The sequence below is a fragment of the Drosophila takahashii genome, chromosome 2R, assembly GCF_030179915.1.
Source record: "Drosophila takahashii strain IR98-3 E-12201 chromosome 2R, DtakHiC1v2, whole genome shotgun sequence".
Lineage (NCBI taxonomy): Eukaryota > Metazoa > Arthropoda > Insecta > Diptera > Drosophilidae > Drosophila > Drosophila takahashii.
The window spans coordinates 23,161,882-23,180,941 of record NC_091679.1 but is presented as its reverse complement, the minus strand read 5'-3'; the positions used below and the strand labels follow the sequence as shown (position 1 = coordinate 23,180,941).

The 19,060-nt window shown below is 44.1% G+C and overlaps 6 protein-coding genes across 8 annotated transcripts in view; 4 read left to right on the top strand and 2 right to left on the bottom strand.

Moving 5' to 3' along the window:
* Positions 1-19,060, top strand: part of Nop10 (Nop10 ribonucleoprotein) — a 107,852-nt gene that overhangs the window by 15,259 nt on the left and 73,533 nt on the right. The window lies entirely within an intron of this gene.
* Pex6 (peroxin 6) lies at positions 71-4,186 on the bottom strand. Of its 3 annotated transcripts, none has more exons than XM_070212258.1 (5): positions 4,097-4,138; positions 3,289-3,801; positions 1,847-2,602; positions 355-1,789; positions 71-302 (listed from the first exon to the last, which is right to left on the bottom strand). In XM_070212258.1, the coding sequence occupies exons 1-4, from the start codon at positions 4,121-4,123 to the stop codon at positions 386-388; spliced, it is 2,700 nt and encodes an 899-aa protein (XP_070068359.1). In that variant the 5' UTR covers positions 4,124-4,138; the 3' UTR covers positions 71-302; positions 355-385. The 3 variants fall into 3 exon arrangements, with proteins under 3 accessions (XP_070068359.1, XP_070068360.1, XP_017011892.2); XM_070212259.1 differs by lacking the exon at positions 71-302 and adding an exon at positions 3,860-3,993 and having other exon boundaries at positions 312-1,789; positions 4,097-4,186; XM_017156403.3 differs by lacking the exon at positions 71-302 and having other exon boundaries at positions 312-1,789.
* Taf5 (TATA-box binding protein associated factor 5) lies at positions 4,876-7,272 on the top strand. Its single transcript, XM_017156424.3, has one exon. The coding sequence runs from the start codon at positions 4,981-4,983 to the stop codon at positions 7,096-7,098; it is 2,118 nt and encodes a 705-aa protein (XP_017011913.1). The 5' UTR covers positions 4,876-4,980; the 3' UTR covers positions 7,099-7,272.
* On the bottom strand, positions 7,666-9,184 carry nclb (no child left behind). The gene has a single exon (XM_017156429.3). It carries the CDS (start codon positions 9,093-9,095, stop codon positions 7,725-7,727), a length of 1,371 nt encoding a protein of 456 aa, XP_017011918.2. The 5' UTR covers positions 9,096-9,184; the 3' UTR covers positions 7,666-7,724.
* Positions 9,323-9,906, top strand: LOC108067383 (5-hydroxyisourate hydrolase). The gene is made up of 2 exons (XM_017156390.3): positions 9,323-9,481; positions 9,547-9,906. The coding sequence occupies exons 1-2, from the start codon at positions 9,449-9,451 to the stop codon at positions 9,853-9,855; spliced, it is 342 nt and encodes a 113-aa protein (XP_017011879.2). The 5' UTR covers positions 9,323-9,448; the 3' UTR covers positions 9,856-9,906.
* Positions 10,913-19,060, top strand: part of LOC108063111 (serine-rich adhesin for platelets) — a 46,493-nt gene continuing 38,345 nt past the window's right edge. Inside the window, exon 1 of the mRNA XM_044392894.2 lies at positions 10,913-11,676. The gene's annotated coding sequence lies outside the window, so the exon portion shown is untranslated. The remainder of the gene's footprint in view (positions 11,677-19,060) is intronic.

Genomic DNA, 19,060 nt, shown 5'->3' with positions numbered 1-19,060 from the left:
TCGCGATAAGCGCGCTGTCTGCCGGCAAAGCAGCCGTGCACCTGATAAGAGACCCCTCCTCATTCCAAGATTGTTGAGCACAGATCACTGCAGAGATCATCCCAATACGTAGTTTCCCTACTCTGCATGGGGGGTATCTTTAGCTGCTTTTCAATATGATAGGAGCCCATTTTCATTTTTGGAAGGTCTAGGTTAATTGGCAACACGTAAGTACCTCCTGCAGAATTCCAAAACCGTTCAATGTCCAATTCCTACATGCTAGTTGTTCTACCTTCTAATGACTTAAACGAAATAATTTTGAACTATCAACGGGTTTATTGAAAAACAACGATAAAATGTCTGTAAAAAACTCACGCTTAGAACTAGTTAACCATCTTCCGAAACCTTAAACGCTGTACGACGCCTTGAGGTTGTTGAAGTACTCCAGATCCTTGGCGCTGATCGAGGGCACGAACTTGTTGAATGACCTGGTGAAATCATCCGCCTCCACAATCACGTTCTCCGGCAGCAGTTCCTTTTCCGTGATGGCCCCACTCAAGTGCCTGTCTATGGTGCGTCTCACGGCCGAGAGCCAAGCATTCGAGCAGATGGAGTACAGATCGGCTCCACTCATTTCGCTCTTCAGACGCTCGGCAATCTGGTCCATGTCCACGCCTTCTTCCAGGGCGAATCGCTGGGTCTGAGCGCGCAGAACGGCTGCCTTGTCGTCGGCCGTCGAGCAGGGTCCCACGTAGAAGAGCTTGTCGAAGCGACCGGGCCGCAGGAGGGCGGGGTCGATGAGATCCGGTCGATTGGTGGCGGCCAGTATGAAGATGGGCTTGCTCGTGTCGCCATCGCTCATGCCGTCCATCTCGGCCAGAAGCTGCGACACCACCCTGTCCATAACGCCTCCCGAATCACCGGCCACACCGCGATTGGGCGCCAGGGAGTCCAGTTCGTCCAGGAAGAGCACGCAGGGAGCCGCCGACCGAGCACGGGAAAACACCTCGCGCACATTCTGCTCGCTCTGGCCCACGTACATGTTGAGCAGCTCGGGGCCCTGCACGGAAAGGAAGCTCAGGTTGCACTCGGTGGCCACGGCCTTGGCCACCAGGGTTTTGCCCGTTCCCGGGGGTCCGTAGAGCAGAATGCCCGATCGCCGGAGGTTCTTGCCCATCAGATGGACATGCTTGAGCGGCAGGCCAATGCTGCTTTGGATCTCGTCCTTCAGCTTGGCCAGACCACCGATATCCGACCAGTAGACCTTCGGCACCTTGGGCGCGCCCAAGCTGTCCGCGAAGGAGCTCTGCATGTCGGTCAGGTTCTTGGCGAAGTGGGAAATTTCCAAGGTGGTCCTGCCCAGCCGATTGCGCATCTTCATGCGAACCGCACTGTCGTACAGCAGCTGCAGGTCGCCCAGCAGAAAGCCCTGCGACTTGGCAGCCACGTCCTGCAGCACGTTGAGCGTTTGCCTCCAACTGGGCGACACGCGTGACATAAACTGAGCCTGGTTTTCGCGCGAGAACAAGGGCAGCTGAGCTATTGCCTTCTGGTTATAAATCACATCGTTGAAGGTCTCGCGCACGTGCATCCAGCGAAGGATTTCGAAGCGCTCCTCCTTGCTGGGCATCTCGATGTTTATGATCTCCAAAAAGAGGCCCTGGATCATGGGCTTGAGGTGCCTGTCACTGGTCAGGGCCACCACCACAATCGGGTGCTTGCGATCCCGATTGAAGAGCTCCTGGACCTGCACGTGGAAGGCGGAAAGCAGGCGCAGATCCTCGTTGCCCTCGTTGTCTATGCCAAATATCTGAAAATAAATACAGTTTCTTAGTTTGGCTTTACAAATTAAATGAGCGATTCATACCTCAAAGTTATGGAAGCAAATCAAGAGCGGTTCGCTGACTTGGCTCTTGGCAAAGACCGCCTTCAGCTTCATCTCCGTGTGCGAGGGAACCTGCGAAACGATCTCCGCGCAATCCGCCCCGTAAATATGCATCCCCAGCTCCTGGGCTACGGCATTTACCAGCTTGGATTTGCCAGATCCTCGCTCGCCCTGCAGCAGGAACACAGGAAAGATGTGCTTCGAGGACAGGCAGGCTGACTTCTTGGGCAGGAAGGCGTCCACCGAGGAGCGCAACAGTTTGTAGGGCCTGCGCAGGCCACTCGGGTAGTTTTCCACGAGGGCCACGCCGTCCAGCACTTGGCGAGGTAGGAAACTGTGCGCTGGCGGCACTTGAACCAGGTTGCTGAAGTTCTTTGCCACCACAGCCTGCAGCTCGAACTCGCTGCCCTTCGTCTCCAGGTGGATGCACTTGAGGTGGACTTGCCGCAGGTTGGCGAATATCAAATAGTAGTGGGCATACGTGGCAGTGCCCACCAACTCGGCGTTCACCTCGATGCGGTAGGTGTGTCCTCGATGCAGAAGGCGCGGGGTGTTAAAGTAGTTGCTCAGGATGAGCTCCGTCAGTTCGGCGGGCAGTTCGTGGGGATCCGCCAGCAGGTAGACATGCGCTTTGGTGGCTATCCCGGGTATGGTCTGCTCGTCGGCGAAGTGCTCCAGTTGCACCCAACAGTTGGAGCGGACGCGAAAGCGATCCAGAATGTTGCCATAGAAGTTTTCCTGAAATGGTGTAACAATTAGGATTTTATTATATTGGTTTTTTTTTAGCAAACTTTAAGCAATCTTTTACTGGTTATAAGTAGAGCCCGGATTTTGCATATTTGCATACTTTTTGTAGGATAAGGATAGATCAATTCCGAAAACAGCAAAGTACGTTTCAATAAAAATATAGTTTAAAATTAATGGCATATTTTAATTTTTTTGCATATTTGCATAAAATGCATATGCATAAAATATGCAAAATATAAAATAAACTTAATTATTCAAGATTGTCCATTTCATAGCAACCTAATGTTGTTCCTTTTCGTCATTTCTGAGATATTCTTTTTCCAAATTTAGGAAAGCCCTATTTATATTTCCAACGAGTAGGCGAGAAGGGGGCAAAAATAGTAAAAGGGGCAAAATAGTTTTTGGCCCTATCGGCCAAACTGCTTATTTAAATTGCTCGCCGTGTTTACTGAAGGTTCCTTAGAATACCAGAGCGCTGCATTAAAAGTTTGAGCCTCCAGTTGCTTGCATATATTTTGCATATTTTATGCATTTATATATTTTTTTGCATGTTTTCGATATGCATTCGAATTTATTACATTCGAAAAATATGACACCTACCTAGAAATTTTGGTAAAAATCGGACCAAAAATGGGCAAATATGCGAAATCCGAGGTCTAGTTATAAGATTTACCCACCTGGACATACAGACAGTTGGGTTGGCACTGGGCCACCGGCAGAATCTGGGCCACAATGGTGTGCGGAGCCTCCTGGAGCATTTGCTTGATGACCGTTCGCGGTGTGGATCCCGCATCTCCGGCCGGCTCCTTGCCGATCCTTGCACTGCCCCCGCGGATGACCAAGTTAACAAAGTTGACGTCCGGCGACTCCGCATATGCCTCGTACACATCTTGACTGGCGAACACCAGGTGCTCCGACTTGATGAGCTCGTTCTTGATCAGCAGATCGTAGAGGCGATTCGGAATGGGGGTCAGCTGCAACTTGCCCTTGTAATATTTGGCGTAGCGCCAGTATACGGCGTATGTCAGATATCCGGGGTAGAGGAACCAGGGCCACTTGGGCGCCAGCAGCTGTACGGCGGAATTGTAGCCCTCGATTAGCTCCTGAACTCGGCCGGAGAAGCTGAATCTCGGCTGGCCGGGATCCTGTTGGTCGAACGACACCGAATTCCGCTTTCCCACGACCTTTTTCTGCGGGAATCGAACAGGAAATTAGCTAATCTGGTTATTAAATCAGTTGTCCACCTACCGCAGCATCGGTTTCATTCATTTTTCACAAAAACTATGGACAAAAACACAACAGAAAGCACGAGTACAAGGGTTAATTTCGAGAAGCGGAGTCAAAGTTCAAGGAGTTTGGGAGGTGGGCGCCAGACAAATACACTGAAATAAGCAATGGCAAGTTAATCAAGTTATCGCACAGCAAGTTATTACCCTCTGCAATATAAATTGGCCAATTTTTTTGGCCAGTTACGTTGGTTTTTACCTTTTTTATAATCACTCTCCTCTTCATTACGAATGTTTTGGTTCAGGTAACAAAAATACTCGGAAAAATACCAAAAATGTTGAGACACCACTGCACCGGCTACAGTAAACTCCCAATAATTAGTATGCTAAGTAAACGAATTGTAAACTAATTAAATACAATAGGGGGATTCCCTAAACTGTTGAATTGCTGAATTGTTGAAAATTCAACAAAAATTTTCAGCAATTAAGGGAACGACCCAAAATGGTTCCTGTTGAATTTTCAAACAGCTGTTATTTGTTGAAAGGTTTCACGGAACTTAAAGCATGTAAAATTTGATTTATTATTGCTAGTTACTGTCTAAAAGTGTTACCAAGGTAAAAAGAACCACAAATATGCTTTCTAAGTTGATTATAAACTAAATAATGCGAACTGGTGATACTAAAATGTTACAGAGTTGCCACGACTTTTGAAAAAAGGTGACAACTCTGGCTTTTCAGCAATTCAACAAAATTTTCAGCAGCCCCGAGGCTGATGAATTGCAGAAATTTCTGAAAGTTGACTTTGTATGGAACAGCTGATTAACAGCTGACCAAAATTCAACAATTCAGCAATTCAACAGTTTAGGGAATCCCCCTAATAAAAGGTGATATTTTATCATAGTTTGTGTTGTTTTAGAATGTATCGCAAACATATTTCAACGAATAACAAAAGCATTCTCAGAATTTTTCATTTTAAAATCCCTTGCTCCCAACATTAGTATTCACTGTACAGATCTGGTATACTTTACACTTTTCAGTATATACCGCGGTATTTTTCGACCATGCACACCTGGCCACACTCCCACGCAAAACAAAATATTTTTTAGTACAGATTCCATAAGTTTAGATTAATTTTCCGCGAAAATGAGCATGGAAATGAGCAATATCAACGGCGGAAACGGCACCAAAGCGTCCCACGACAAGCGCGAGTTGCTGTGCCTGCTGAAGCTGATCAAGAAGTACCAGCTGAAGAGCACGGAGGAGCTGCTCTGCCAGGAGGCGAATGTGAGCAGTGCCGATTTGTCGGAGATTAGCGAAAGTGATGTCCAGCAGGTGCTGGGTGCGGCTCTGGGCCTCGGCGATGACAGCCGGGAGCGGAAGCATGTCCCCTCGACGGCCAGCCAGGATCACAAGCCATCCGCGGTGACGGAGGCCAATGCGGCGGAGGCGCTGGCCAAGTTCATCGGCGACGACAGCTTCGATGCCCAGCACTACGAACAGGCCTACAAGGAGCTGCGCACCTTCGTGGAGGACTCCCTGGACATATACAAGCACGAGCTCTCCATGGTGCTCTATCCCATTCTGGTGCAGATCTACTTCAAGATCCTGGCCAGTGGACTGCGGGAAAGGGCCAAGGACTTCATTGAGAAGTACAAGTGCGATCTCGACGGCTACTACATAGAGGGCCTGTTCAACCTGCTGCTGCTGTCCAAGCCGGAGGAGCTGCTCGAGAACGACCTGGTGGCCGCCATGGAGCAGGACAAGTTCGTGATCCGCATGTCCAGGGACTCGCACTCGCTGTTCAAGCGGCACATCCAGGATCGCCGCCAGGAGGTGGTGGCGGACATTGTGTCCAAGTACCTGCACTTCGACACCTACGAGGGCATGGCGCGCAACAAGCTGCAGTGCGTCGCGACCGCGGGCTCGCACATCGGCGAGGCCAAGCGGCAGGACAACAAGATGCGGGTGTACTACGGACTGCTCAAGGAGGTGGACTTCCAGACCCTGACCACGCCTGCGCCGGCGCCGGAGGAGGAGGACGACGATCCGGATGCCCCTGATCGGCCCAAGAAGAAAAAGCCCAAAAAGGATCCGCTGCTGTCGAAGAAGTCCAAGTCGGATCCGAATGCCCCCTCCATCGATAGGATTCCCCTGCCCGAGCTGAAGGATTCGGACAAGTTGCTCAAGCTCAAGGCGCTCAGAGAGGCCAGCAAGCGTCTGGCGCTGAGCAAGGATCAACTGCCCTCCGCCGTCTTCTATACGGTGCTCAACTCTCACCAGGGCGTCACCTGCGCCGAGATCTCAGACGACTCCACGATGCTGGCCTGCGGATTCGGCGACTCCAGCGTGCGGATTTGGTCCCTGACGCCGGCCAAGCTGCGTGCGCTCAAGGATGCGGATGCCCTGCGGGAACTGGACAAGGAGTCGGCGGACATCAATGTGCGCATGCTGGACGACCGGAGCGGGGAGGTGACCAGAAGCTTTCTGGGCCACACCGGACCCGTCTACCGCTGTGCCTTTGCTCCCGAGATGAACCTGCTGCTCTCGTGCTCCGAGGACAGTACCATAAGACTGTGGTCCCTGCTGACCTGGTCCTGTGTGGTCACCTACCGCGGGCACGTCTATCCCGTGTGGGATGTGCGCTTTGCGCCGCACGGCTACTACTTTGTCTCGTGCTCCTACGACAAAACCGCTCGGCTGTGGGCCACGGACTCGAATCAAGCGCTGCGCGTCTTCGTGGGCCACCTGTCGGACGTGGACTGCGTGCAGTTTCACCCCAATTCCAACTACGTGGCCACGGGCTCCAGCGATCGCACGGTGCGCCTGTGGGACAACATGACGGGCCAGTCGGTGCGCCTGATGACGGGCCACAAGGGCTCGGTGAGTTCGCTCGCCTTCTCCGCCTGCGGACGGTACCTGGCCTCCGGATCGGTGGACCACAACATCATCATCTGGGACCTTTCGAGCGGAGCGCTGGTCACCACCCTGCTGCGGCACACGAGTACCGTGACCACGATTACGTTCAGTCGCGATGGCACCGTCCTGGCGGCAGCCGGTTTGGACAACAACCTGACCCTCTGGGACTTCCACAAGGTCACCGAGGACTACATCAGCAATCACATTACCGTGTCGCACCACCAGGACGAGAACGACGAGGATGTTTATCTGATGCGCACCTTTCCCAGCAAGAACTCGCCGTTTGTCACCCTGCACTTCACGCGTCGCAATCTCCTCATGTGCGTGGGCCTGTTCAAGAGCTAGGATCGCAGCTTAGATTATTCGGTATACGTAAAGTAGTCTTAAGGAATGCTTAGGCTTAAAGTTTTGTAATCCCCTTGTGTGCCCTTCCCTGAAATGTCTTTTAGTTTTTTGTAAGCATAAAAGTGTAAAGTGCAGATATGCACAAATTATCAATAAATTTTAATCAAGCAAAAAGTAGTGTTGGGTAAAAACTTCTCATTTGGGTGAACATGTTCATTTTTTCTTTTTTTCCCCAATGAGTCAACTCACTCAGTTTGCTCACTTATTCACTTTCTCACTTGTTCTGGCCTTAACTTTTTCACTGTTTCTGAGAAAACAGCTCATTGTCTGTAAAACCGTATGCAAAATGCATCCTAAAAGTAAAAAAAATACTTTTTGTGCCAAAAACAGCAAGAGAGCAACTGAGCAAAACTGAACAAGTGAACAAAAAGGAGCAAGTGAGCACAAATGAACAAGTGAACAATAAAGAACAAGTTCGAAGGAACATGTTCACTCGCTCAGTTGAGTGAGCAACTCTTTTTTGTTCATTCACTCATGAGCAACCCAACACTAGTAAAAAGGCGGCAGTTAGGGTCCTTATATATAATTCATATTTATTTAATAGTCATACAATGCATATACATTAACTACTCGGCATCGGCGATGCCGAACGTCCGGCGCACGGCTATCGAGTTCTTGATGTTGAAGATCGCGCAGCGCGGAGGCTTCTCGCCGCCAAAGGCCAGGGTGTAGGGATCCTCGGGACACTGGCGCATGCACTGCAGACGACCCATGTTGAACTCGTGCTCGTAGACGTGCTTGGCCTCGGTGCCGTTGAAGTTCCACACCTTCAGGGTGCCCTCCGTGGACGTGGAGGTCAGCAGGTTGGGCATCTGGCTGTTGAAGCACACCCCGGAGATTTCCTCGTTGTGGGCCTTCACCGACCAAAGCACCTGGCCTGGCGATCGCTTGTCGGCGTAGTGCAGGCTACCATCGTTGGTGCCGACAATGAAGTAGTCGCTCTGGGTGGGATGCCACAGGACCTTCTCCACCTCGCCGGCAACCTTCCACTCGACGCTCGACGAGTTCACAGCATCGGCGTCCCGGCAATCGAAGAGTCGAACGTAGCCATCGGCACAGCCGGTCAGAATGCTCTGGGCCTCCTGGGGGTGGAACTCCAGCGACTGAACCTTCTCGCCAAAGGCGGTGATGGTGGTATGCGGTTGACCCTCGTCCATGTCCCACAGAATCACCGTTTGGTCCACAGAGCCGCTGGCCAGAATGTGCTCGAAGTTGGTGTTCCACGAAAGATCCAGCACGGCGTCCTTGTGCCCGTACTGCTCCTTGTTCTGCTTGCGGCTGCCCTTGGAGCCCAGCTTGAAGGTGGGCTCTATGGAGTCCTGGATGTCCAGGTCCCAGATGGTGATGATCGGATCCATGCAGCCGATGGCGCACATGTTGCCCGCCTTCTCGCTGCCCGCGTCGTGGTTCATCCACTCGATGCAGAGCGGGAAGCTGGGCAGCAGGAAGTCGTGGTGCGTGTAGAGGGCCTCCTCCTCCTGGTTGAACACCCACACCTCCATGGAGGCGGCGTCATCCTGGACATGGCCCACCAGGATCAGGTTGTCGCCGGGCTTGATCACCTCGTCCTCGGCCTCGGAGTCCTCGTCTTCGTCGGGAATCTGCTCGTCGGGCTGGACAATGTTGGCCAGACTGGTGACATTGGCGTTCTCCTCGTTGTCGTAGTCCTGGAACTGGAACTCGTCCTGGGGATTGCGGTTCTCACTGTTGGCATCGTCCACGTCCATGTCGTCGCCATCCTCCGCCGCCTCTTCGCCCTCCTCCTCCCCGTCGTCGCTTTCCTCGTCCAACTCCTGCTGCGTATCGCCGATAATCCTCGCCAGCTCCGCCTGCGTCAGCACGATCTTGTCGGGGCGATCCTTGGCCACGCCGCGTGGCACGAAGCACAGGGCTGGAACAAAGTCGATGCTCGCCTCCGGTGGTCCTTCCTCAGCCATTATGGGAAAATGTTAAACAGAGTTTGGCCACCAAACGAAATAGTCAACACGTGCAGTTCAGTTTAAACGAGGTAGATAGTGTGACCGTGGGTTTTTATTTAGTAGTTCAGGAAAAATATACCAAAACTCACGAGCCTAAAATACTATATTTTAAAATAAAAAAATATATTTGTGCAAGATTTGCTGTGTTGCTCCATTGATTTACGCCCTTATCATTTTTTATCCCGCTTATCTTTATCATTCCCACCTTAATGCAAAATGCAATCAGAGATTTAGATAAGGCGTAATATTCACTGGAGGTTTACTTATCTGCAAAGATTCCTACGATCTTCAGACTAACAATTGCCATCAGAATGGAAGCACGCAAATTTTCTACGCACATACTGGTAAATTATTCCTTGTGTATAATTAATTCATCATTTAAAATAACATTTGGCTATTATTTTGAAAGGACACCTCAGAGGGGAAAGCTGCTGCCAATGTCAGAGTAACAGTTTCCAGACTGGACGAGATTCAGGAGTGGAGATCACTTCGGGCGGCCCAAACTGATGCGGATGGTCGTTGCCTGCTTTTGGAGCCGGGTCAATTTCCCAGCGGAATCTACAAGCTGACCTTTCACGTTGGTGGCTATTTCGCAGAGCGCAATGTGAGGACTCTTTATCCAGCAATCGACATAATTGTGGACTGCTGTGAGAATCAGCACTATCATATTCCTTTGTTACTTAATCCCTTTGGCTATTCTACTTATCGTGGAACATAGCGGTATTGTAATTATAAGAATATAAAAATTGAAATTCAAATAAAAGTACATACATAATATGAAATATGGACGTTTTTATAAAACAAGAAAGGAAGCTAGCTTCGACAACCTGAACTTTATATATCCTTCCAGAAGAAGAAGAGAACATGGTTAAAATTGTCCTATTATTTTGACGTATTCTTTGTCCGATTGTTCTTAGGTTCCGATTCTTTAAAAAATATTTTTTTAGTTCTGAAATGAAATATGCCAAATCCAAAAGTCGAGAGACAGCGAAGCTAGAATTTTGTTTCTATTAGTTTTCCGATCGATCCTTTAGGAGCTTAGGTTATCGCCGATCCAATTCCGACGTATACAAGCCTGCAATAGAAAAAAAAATGTTGGCAAGTTTCATCTCGATAGTTTTAAAACTGAGTGAAAATTTTAGTAAAAACGGACAGAATCACTTTCAGGGTATTTCCTAAACTGTTGAATTGCTGAATTGTTGCATTTTGGTCAGCTGTTAATCAGCTGTTCCATACAAAGTCAACTCTCAGAAATCTCAGCAATTCAACAGCCTTGAGGCTGTTGAAAATTTTGTTGAATTGCTGAAAAGCCAGAGTTGTCACCTTTTTCTGTAACATTTTTGTATCACCAGTACGCATTATATATTTTAAAATCAACTTAGTAAGCATATTTGTGGTTCTTTTTACTTGTTTTAAGTTCCGTGAAACTTTTTAACAAATAACAGCTGTTTGATAATTCAACAGGAACCATTTTGGGTCGTTCCCTTAATGGCCGAAAATTTTTGTTGAATTTTCAACAATTCAACAGTTTAGGGAATCCCCTGATTGTGTTAAAGTGGTTTTAACCCCTCCATATCGCCCGAGTACAGAGCTCGTGCGTTCTGCATGACCGTTACGCGCACCAAGTCCCCTCACGATCTCATCCCTATTCGCTACTATCCTACCATCTCCAGACAGCATTCGGGGTCGTTTCACGCTACACGTAACGTAGTAACACGTAACGTAGTGTAATCAAAACTGAATAGAGGCTCTCCGTCAGAGAGTCCGACAAAACAAAACGGAGGTCGTCGCGGGAGGTTCGTGTGTTCGCTGCGTGGTCGGTGTTTGGAATTGAATGTTTTTGAAACAGCGAGCGGGTTCTGTGCCGGTGTTTTGTACAACATAAAAATATTAAAAAAGTAATAACGTTGCCAGTGCTCTGCTTCATTTTTCGGGCTCTCGCCTCCCGCAGAGGCGCAACAGTTGTTTCCGAATAAGATTCTGTGTGGAAACAATATCCGTGTGTGTTTTGAAAGAGTTTGACAAGAAGTTGGATTTGCTATTGGAAAGTACAAACAGCGCTCCCATAGACACACACTCGATGCGGCCGAGCCAACAAATCCCCGACAAATCTTAAACCAGTTTTAAGATACATATTCTTGGTGTCAGTGTGTGCATGTTGATTTTTTCTGGCATTGTTTTCGTTTTTTATTTCGTGCTGCTGGCTCTGCATCTTTTTTGTGTACCCGTACCCTTTTCGCTCGCCTCTAATCGCGTTTCCATTTTCTGGCCGGGCTTGGGGTCCGAGCGAGCAACAAGTACCCCTGCCTAGTACCTATATCTATAACTGAACCCGTACCCATACCCATACCGATACCAAGTGCCTGCCAGCGTCTCAGTCCGCCTCCCATCTGAAAACCCGAAAAACACGGAAAGAAACGAGCTTAGATTCTAACGAGATCAGCACGCCAGTTGGTAACTCTGCCCCAATTGGTCCAATTTGAATGCTGTACGAAGCACCTCCAAACTCCGGCAGAGATCGCACGAGCAATTCCAAAAGGTGAGTTGGGACGTTCTTGGTGATCTCATAGGGTGGGTCATGAGGAAATTAGGGATCTCTTCTCTTAATACAAATGGCTAAAACCTGTTGCTATATATAAATTAAAACGACTCGTATGAATAATATTTTGTTTTATCCAATTTATTAAAGTACGAACCAAATAGTTTTGATTTTAAATCCAGGTATTTTAAAGGTTTCAAAAAGGAAATCTTACAAATATATGTAGATTGGTACTCTATTCCGAAAACCAACCTTTTTTGTCACAATTTAAATTTTAAAACATCTTTTAAATTTAATTTTTAAATCAATAAAGGTATTGTCGTATCCAATAAGTTGCAAAGTTTGCAGTAATAAATATTTATGACCTAAAAAATAGTTATTCAGTTTGAGCTGGATTTTGTTGTGGTTCTAAAATCAATTAAAGTAATCAAATTCATTGATTGTGCAAAAATATCCCCAGAACCAGTTGGACTACAAAGGCGAAATTAACACTTTCATTATTCATTCTGTAAACAAGTTCTTCGGAACGTGGGAAATATTTTATAATTTTAATTCAGTGTTGGCTTTATTTCAAAAATTGTTTTCCAATGTTGTCTAGCCCGAGGACTATTACCTCACCGCCTCTGCGACATTTCGGGCAATTTGGTTTACCTAATAATTGAAAGTTCAACGCCGCATTAAAACGCAATCAAAATGACAACTTGCTAACGGTCAATTAATCAAAAACGACTGCAAAAAAGCCGAAAAATTGTGTATATGTAATTGATAACACTGTGCAGCATTTTTAGTGCTTTTTAAATTTACCTCGATGGATGCTATATTTTTGGATTCGTTACGAATTCCCAAGTTAAACTGCGTTTTCCAAAAGTTTCCCCGACGCAAGGATTCTTAGCAAAAGGACCTCAAAGTTCGAAAAATGCTGAAATTGGCCAACTTTGCGGAGCTCTCAGAGGCAAATGGATGCATGGTTTGATTCGATGTTAAAGTTTTTTAAAAGATACACCCTTTATCTTTTAAACCCCATACTTAAAAAATTTTTAAGATTTTTTTTAAGGCAGAAACAAATTCTAGAAAACATAGTCAAAAAACATAAAAGTATACAGCTGCGGTCAAAATGGTAGTAGTGTTGCCGCCCTGTGTATTTAAAAGTTTGTTGTTGTAATTGATCTTTTCCTGGTAATATTGTATTGATTATAATTTTACTATTAGACTAATTGGATAAGAAAAAATTACAACATCAAACTTTTAAAAACACAAGGCGGCGACACTGCTACTATTTTGACCGCAGCTGTATGTTTTTCAGTTTTTTGACTATGTTTTTTGGAATTTATTTCTGCCTTAAAAAAAATCCTAAAATTATTTTATGTATGGGGTTTGAAAGATAAAGGGTGTATCTTTTAAAAAACTTTAACTTCGAACCAAGCCATGCATCCATTTGCCTCTGAGAGCTCCGCAAAGTTGGCCAATTTCAGCATTTTTCGAACTTTGAGGTCCTTTTGCTAAGAATCCTTGCGTCGGGGAAACTTTTGGAAAACGCAGTTTAACTTGGGAATTCGTAACGAATCCAAAAATATAGCATTCATCGAGGTTAATTTTTGATGCTGCATAGTGTAATCGATACGACGATAAACACTTTCCTGGCCCGCAGCTCTGGCCAAAACCAATCATTAATAACTGTAGTCAAAAGATAAATAAAACTATGGCTTTGAATACCGTTACACGAGGCGCTGGAAAAGTGTCAAAAATCGTAACCTACGTGGATATAATTTGCACTGACGTAAAGCCAAAAAACCTAATATGCGATGATCGTTAAACGCTGTAGGCAAATTAGAGAGCGACCAAGCGGCCAAAGTGCAGAAAAGAAGGCAAAAGTTAGTTGCAAAAACAAAGCAGCAGCACCAGGAAAAAGCATTGAAAAACAACAACAAAAATATAAAAACCTTTAAGTCTGCACAGTTGGGGGGTAAAAAATGGGGGGAAATCGCCTCTGCTTGAGCATGTTTGTCGTCGAGTTCAGCTGACATCGCAAAATGGCAAGAAGCCTCTCTAAGATACACAGAAAAATATTATTATTATTTTGAGCCTAGTATAAAGCCAATTTTCAAAAAATGAACAAAATTGTATTACCATTTAAATCCCCAAAATTTTGAATAAAAAAACTAATTTATTTCATATATTTTGATGTTCAATTTATGTTTACATTTAGGGTACGCCTTAAACACTGAATTTCTATACTTTTACAAGGTTTAAAACTTACTCTAAATTTAATATCACGATTGGAAAACGGCTCTAAGAATATTTCTTCTTTAGAACGGATATTTGAAGCATCCTTCATCTGGAAATTATAGAAACACCTAAGGAATATGAATCTTATACATATTATTTTAACTAAAGTCTAAAATTAAATAAACATACTTTTTAAATATCTTACAACAATTCTTATATAGTCTTGCATTATAAATTTGAATTTATACTTTAGTGTAACTAAAAAACTATTCAAAAATATTAAGTTTTTAACCGTGTAGCTGAAATGGCAAGAGCAAACAGGAAATGAACCCGCATGCACTTTTTCAAGTACCTTTCGTTCGAATTCGCTGGCCGATTGCATCGAGTTGTATACTCGAGCACCGCAGTTGGAGCTCCGACTTGAGCTTGAGCTTGGTCTAAAGTAAATTTTGTCGTCTTGTGTTTCTTAGTTCGCCTTTAAGTTGTGCAATTACCCAGCATTTTTTCAGGGGTTCCACAAGAGTATGTTCGAACTTGGAGTTTTGACAACAATGCTGAGTGTGCGAGCAATTGAATGCAAATTCTCATCAATTAAATTTCAACCTTGAATTGCATTGGGCAATTGCTTTGAGAACATGTTCATTCGTTTTATTTAGTCTTGAATAAAACTTAGCTTTATATTTGTATAACATAAAATATAACTGTAAAGTATGAATAAATATTTTTTGTAGCCTTTCACGTTCTTTAAGTATCCATTTTGTGAAATAAATCACAAAAAGTATTTTACCATTCGTTTTGGTTTTATTTATAGCCAAGTATCAGATCCGAAATAGCAGTTTTCTGCTCTCAATTGTTGAATTAAACTAGGTATCGCCTTAGCGAATCCCCGACATTAGCCCTACCTTTTAGTTTTATTTTATTGCATTTTGTTTTGTTAATTTCCATGCAATTTCAGGGCATTTCATTCCGCTTGGGCGTATTTGTTTCCGTACCCCCAGTAGATGTTTTTCGCAATGTTTGCGCAGTTGTGTGGGCATTTGCATTTGTATCTGTGCTGTAGTGCGGGGTTGCAGGGGTGCGGGTGCGGATGTGTGAGTCGGCCAACCTGTTCGGCACTCAAGGAAAATGAGTCAGCACTGGGGTTTCGCATCCATGAGATACAACTCGAGTAGACTCCGTAAAGTGTTTGCCGAGGACATCAGGGGCTGCGGGGTCCTTCTTCCTTTTTTGACCTGCACTCAAGCGTTTATCCGCCGAAGGTTTTGATTATTTTGTTTCATGTGTGCCCTTAGCAATGTCTCATATTACTCGCAGGGAATGGGAATGGAGTCGTATCCCCTGCCCTCCGTATATTTTCCTTCTTCGCTTTGTTCATCGCCCCTTTGCCTCATTTCCCGTCTATGCATGGGGCCACTCTAAATGTGTTCAATGTGTAGTTTCCGATAAGCCAGCATTATGATATATACTTGGAGGCCGAAGCCATACTGGGTCTCTTTAATTTTGCTGGGTAATAAAAAAAAGACACGTTGTACTTATAAATTTAAATCAAGAAAACTAAACAAAATAATACATTTACATTGCTAATTTTTGTAAAAGTCGACTTAAATTATGTTAGTGGGAGCAAGAAGAAATAATACTCCCAATTTAAAATAGATAGCTTAAAAACGCTTAAAGTTACATGTTTACATATCGAATTGACATGCCGCATATTAAATCAAAATTAATTCCACATAATTATGTATATTGATAATCGATATTTTGCCTATAATAAAAATAAGCAAATTCTGAGAATGAGTAATTAGTGGTTCATTAATAATAATTACTTTTGATCACAATTACCTGACTAACTCGTGTAAGACAGACGACCTTGACAATCTCTGCCCCCAAAGTCTCGGCACAATTATCGAGTTTGGCTTTAATTCCACACGCTTCGTCCAATGTTTACCAAATAGATTTGGAGTGCGCTTAGTACCTTCCTCACCATCCTCCCTACTTACCTACCTGAAATCCAAGTGGATTGCAGCAGGTGGCGTGACTAAGACATTCCGCCATGGCAAAGTGAGTTTTTCGAAATTCGAAACTAATTTCAGATTTTTTGTAGCCCCGCTTTTTGTTTTTTTTTCTTTTTTTTGGTTGCGGCTCTCCATGCGCTTTATAGTTCAGTAGCTGCTGCTGCTAACGAGCATTATTTCAGTCTTCCAACCAAGCCTTTTATTTTAGCCAATTTCTTACATTTTTATTTCTGCACACACATGAGCACTTTTATGGTTTCGGCATTAAAATGTGGCGCAAAATTCAAACATTGGAGTGTAATTGAAAAAGCATGAGAGATGCTTCAGCTTCATGGGTGGGGATAGTGGAGATTTCGGAGGGGGTTTGGACGGGGGGATGGTATTAGCCGAAGTCAGTCGCGCACTAAATCCCAATGGTAACGCACCCATTAATCACAAAAGAGAAACAAAAATGCTTGGACGGGCGAAAAAGTGGTAAAAGCCGCAGAAATACTCGTTCCCAAAACAAAGCAACTTGAAAACTGCTTGCGATTGCTTAAAGATGTTCCTTAAAGATTCCAACCGAGTGTTAATTAATAAGTTTTATGTTTTGCGCTATGTACTTGAAATTCTAAAAATAAAAACATACAAGATATATGAGTCAGTGGCGATTCTCACATAGAATGCGATCACTTTCGACGGAATTTCCCTACAGCATCTAGTGATTTTATTGTCTGACATTTCGACATTTCGGGCTGTGTTTGGCAGACTCGTCACCCACTCTATAAAGATTAATTAATGCGAATTGCGTTGTGCAAAACAGTTAGCTTCTGTCTTTTGCCAATTTCGTTGGTTTGGGGAACGGCTGTAATGGGGCAATTAAAAGCAATGTTAATGGGATCCAACTGGGGGAGGGATGTGCCATTCTTACACACAAATGTTTGCAAAAAGGGGAGAGTAACACGCTCGTGAGTATGTGCAACTAATTAATTAAGTAGAAGTAAATGCGGTGGGGGTGAGAATAAGCGACTGTATTAATTACTGTCCATATATGGAAATGATAAGAAACACGTGGTGACACCTTAGATATTATACTTATATCTTTCTTCCAATTTTGAATTTTTATATGGTTGGATCTATTTTCCAAGAAAAAATATTTATTTTGAGGGCTAATGTTACAGGAAGACACAGTTAAGAAACTTATTAAAATAATAAAATAATTGAAAGCATTTGGTCGTTTAAGCATTAAAGTCATAATTTAATTTAAATGGGTATTTATAAATTGTATGACCATATCCCAAGTTTGAGGCAGTGTTTATAAAGTGCGACCGGTCAAGCAAGCACATTTACATTCAGCACCATATCGTATTCAATTCTCCCCGCTAACTCGATAATAAAATTTCTTTTGTAAAAGTCCTTAAAGTTAAGGATACATGTAATTTGATTGATGGAACATATTACCATATCCCTAGCACATTTGCATTCAACACTCAATAAGAACACTTCGGTTAAGCCCTGCCTTGAAAGTCTCCAGTAAACAGCTATTATTAGCGACTACTTATTGCCCGTTTTGGGCAGCTCATTAGCCATTCTGGGCACATGCCACGTAACAGTAACAAGGCATAAAAGGCGAAATACACGAGTACGTCTATATGTCTATAAACCATTCCATATTCACACCATTCACGATGGTTTATCAGGTTGCATGCACGCGATTCAAATCAATTGCCACAATGACACACATACAAATTGTTATGCTGCGGACACAGATACTCGTACTTTTCGCAGTGACTGTGTGTGTTTCAGACCCAGACAATCGTCTAATGCCCAAACCAGAACGATGACGAGGCAGTCCCGTGAAGAAGACCTTCACGGTGGCAAACAAGAGCTGTACTTATACGAACACATATACAGAACAATAATACCAGGCGCATTCTATATTCTACGTCATCCAAGGAAAGGGGGCTGAATCAAGACAATTGCACGTGCTTTGCATGTCGAATTACAAAATAACGAGAACACAACTTGTAACTCACTTTACAATCGACAGCTACGCAGAAGTACTTTTCAGTTACAAAGCAACAGGTTTCTTAGCTTCAGTAACACTGAGAACAAAGCAAAGGCAATTTATTTAAATTATTGGTTTAAACATAGTTTAAGTCGATTTAAAATTATAATATATCTAAATTTAGGTATGAAGTTGCTATGTCAAAAATTGTGTATAAAATCTACACACTGAAAAGAAAATCTATTTATCAAAAAGTCTTTATAAGAGCAAAAATCGCAATTATGAAATCAGAAGACGACATATCTTATGATTTTTACCATGCAATACTGGTGAAATTTATATTGACCAATTGATATTTATCGAAGATTCTCTGATTTTGAAAAAAAATACGACTCTCCCAATTCGATTGAGAGGGAGAAAGGCAAATTCGAACTACAATGTTGCTTATATTTCTGGCATATCAAATTGACATGCCGCATATCAATTTTTACCACATAATATCAATTGATCAGCGTTTCATATAAACTAATAATATATTTTCTTCGATCTTTTTCAAAAAAGCATTCGGGTCAGTGCAGTGTTGTAAAATTAAGTTTGTGGGAAGATCTACCGAGCAGAGGGGGCGTAGCTCTGTTTCTCTTTTAGCGGTTCTTTCTTTCTGCATAATTACAAGGCCTCTTCGGGGGCATCAAATATTCAATCGACACAATGGCACACATTCGACCTCTATTCTCTCCCCGCTTTGTTTTGGTCACCACTTCTTATATTTTTATTTCGGCTGCTTTACTTTTATTTAGGTGAAAAATTGTCATAGCTGGCGGACAACTTTCATTAGGGCAAAGAGCGGAAAAAATGGAGAAAAAATCGTTTGCACTCCCAACGCTGACTTCTTTGCCAAGATCATGTCCGGCTTAGAGTCCGGGCAGATATATATTTATATACCTACTATACATTTAAAAAGAGAAAAAGGCAGAGGGAGATGGTTGCCCATGCCTGTAATTTCACTTTTTATATTTTACAAAAGGTTAAAACGATTAGACATTAATGTTGGCCAATCTTTTTGATGCTTTTCTTTTATAATTTGCGCGCTATTAACGTACCTATTTTTTGCACTTCTTTGTGGGTTTTTATTTTTGGGTCACAGCTATTAAGTTTTTAG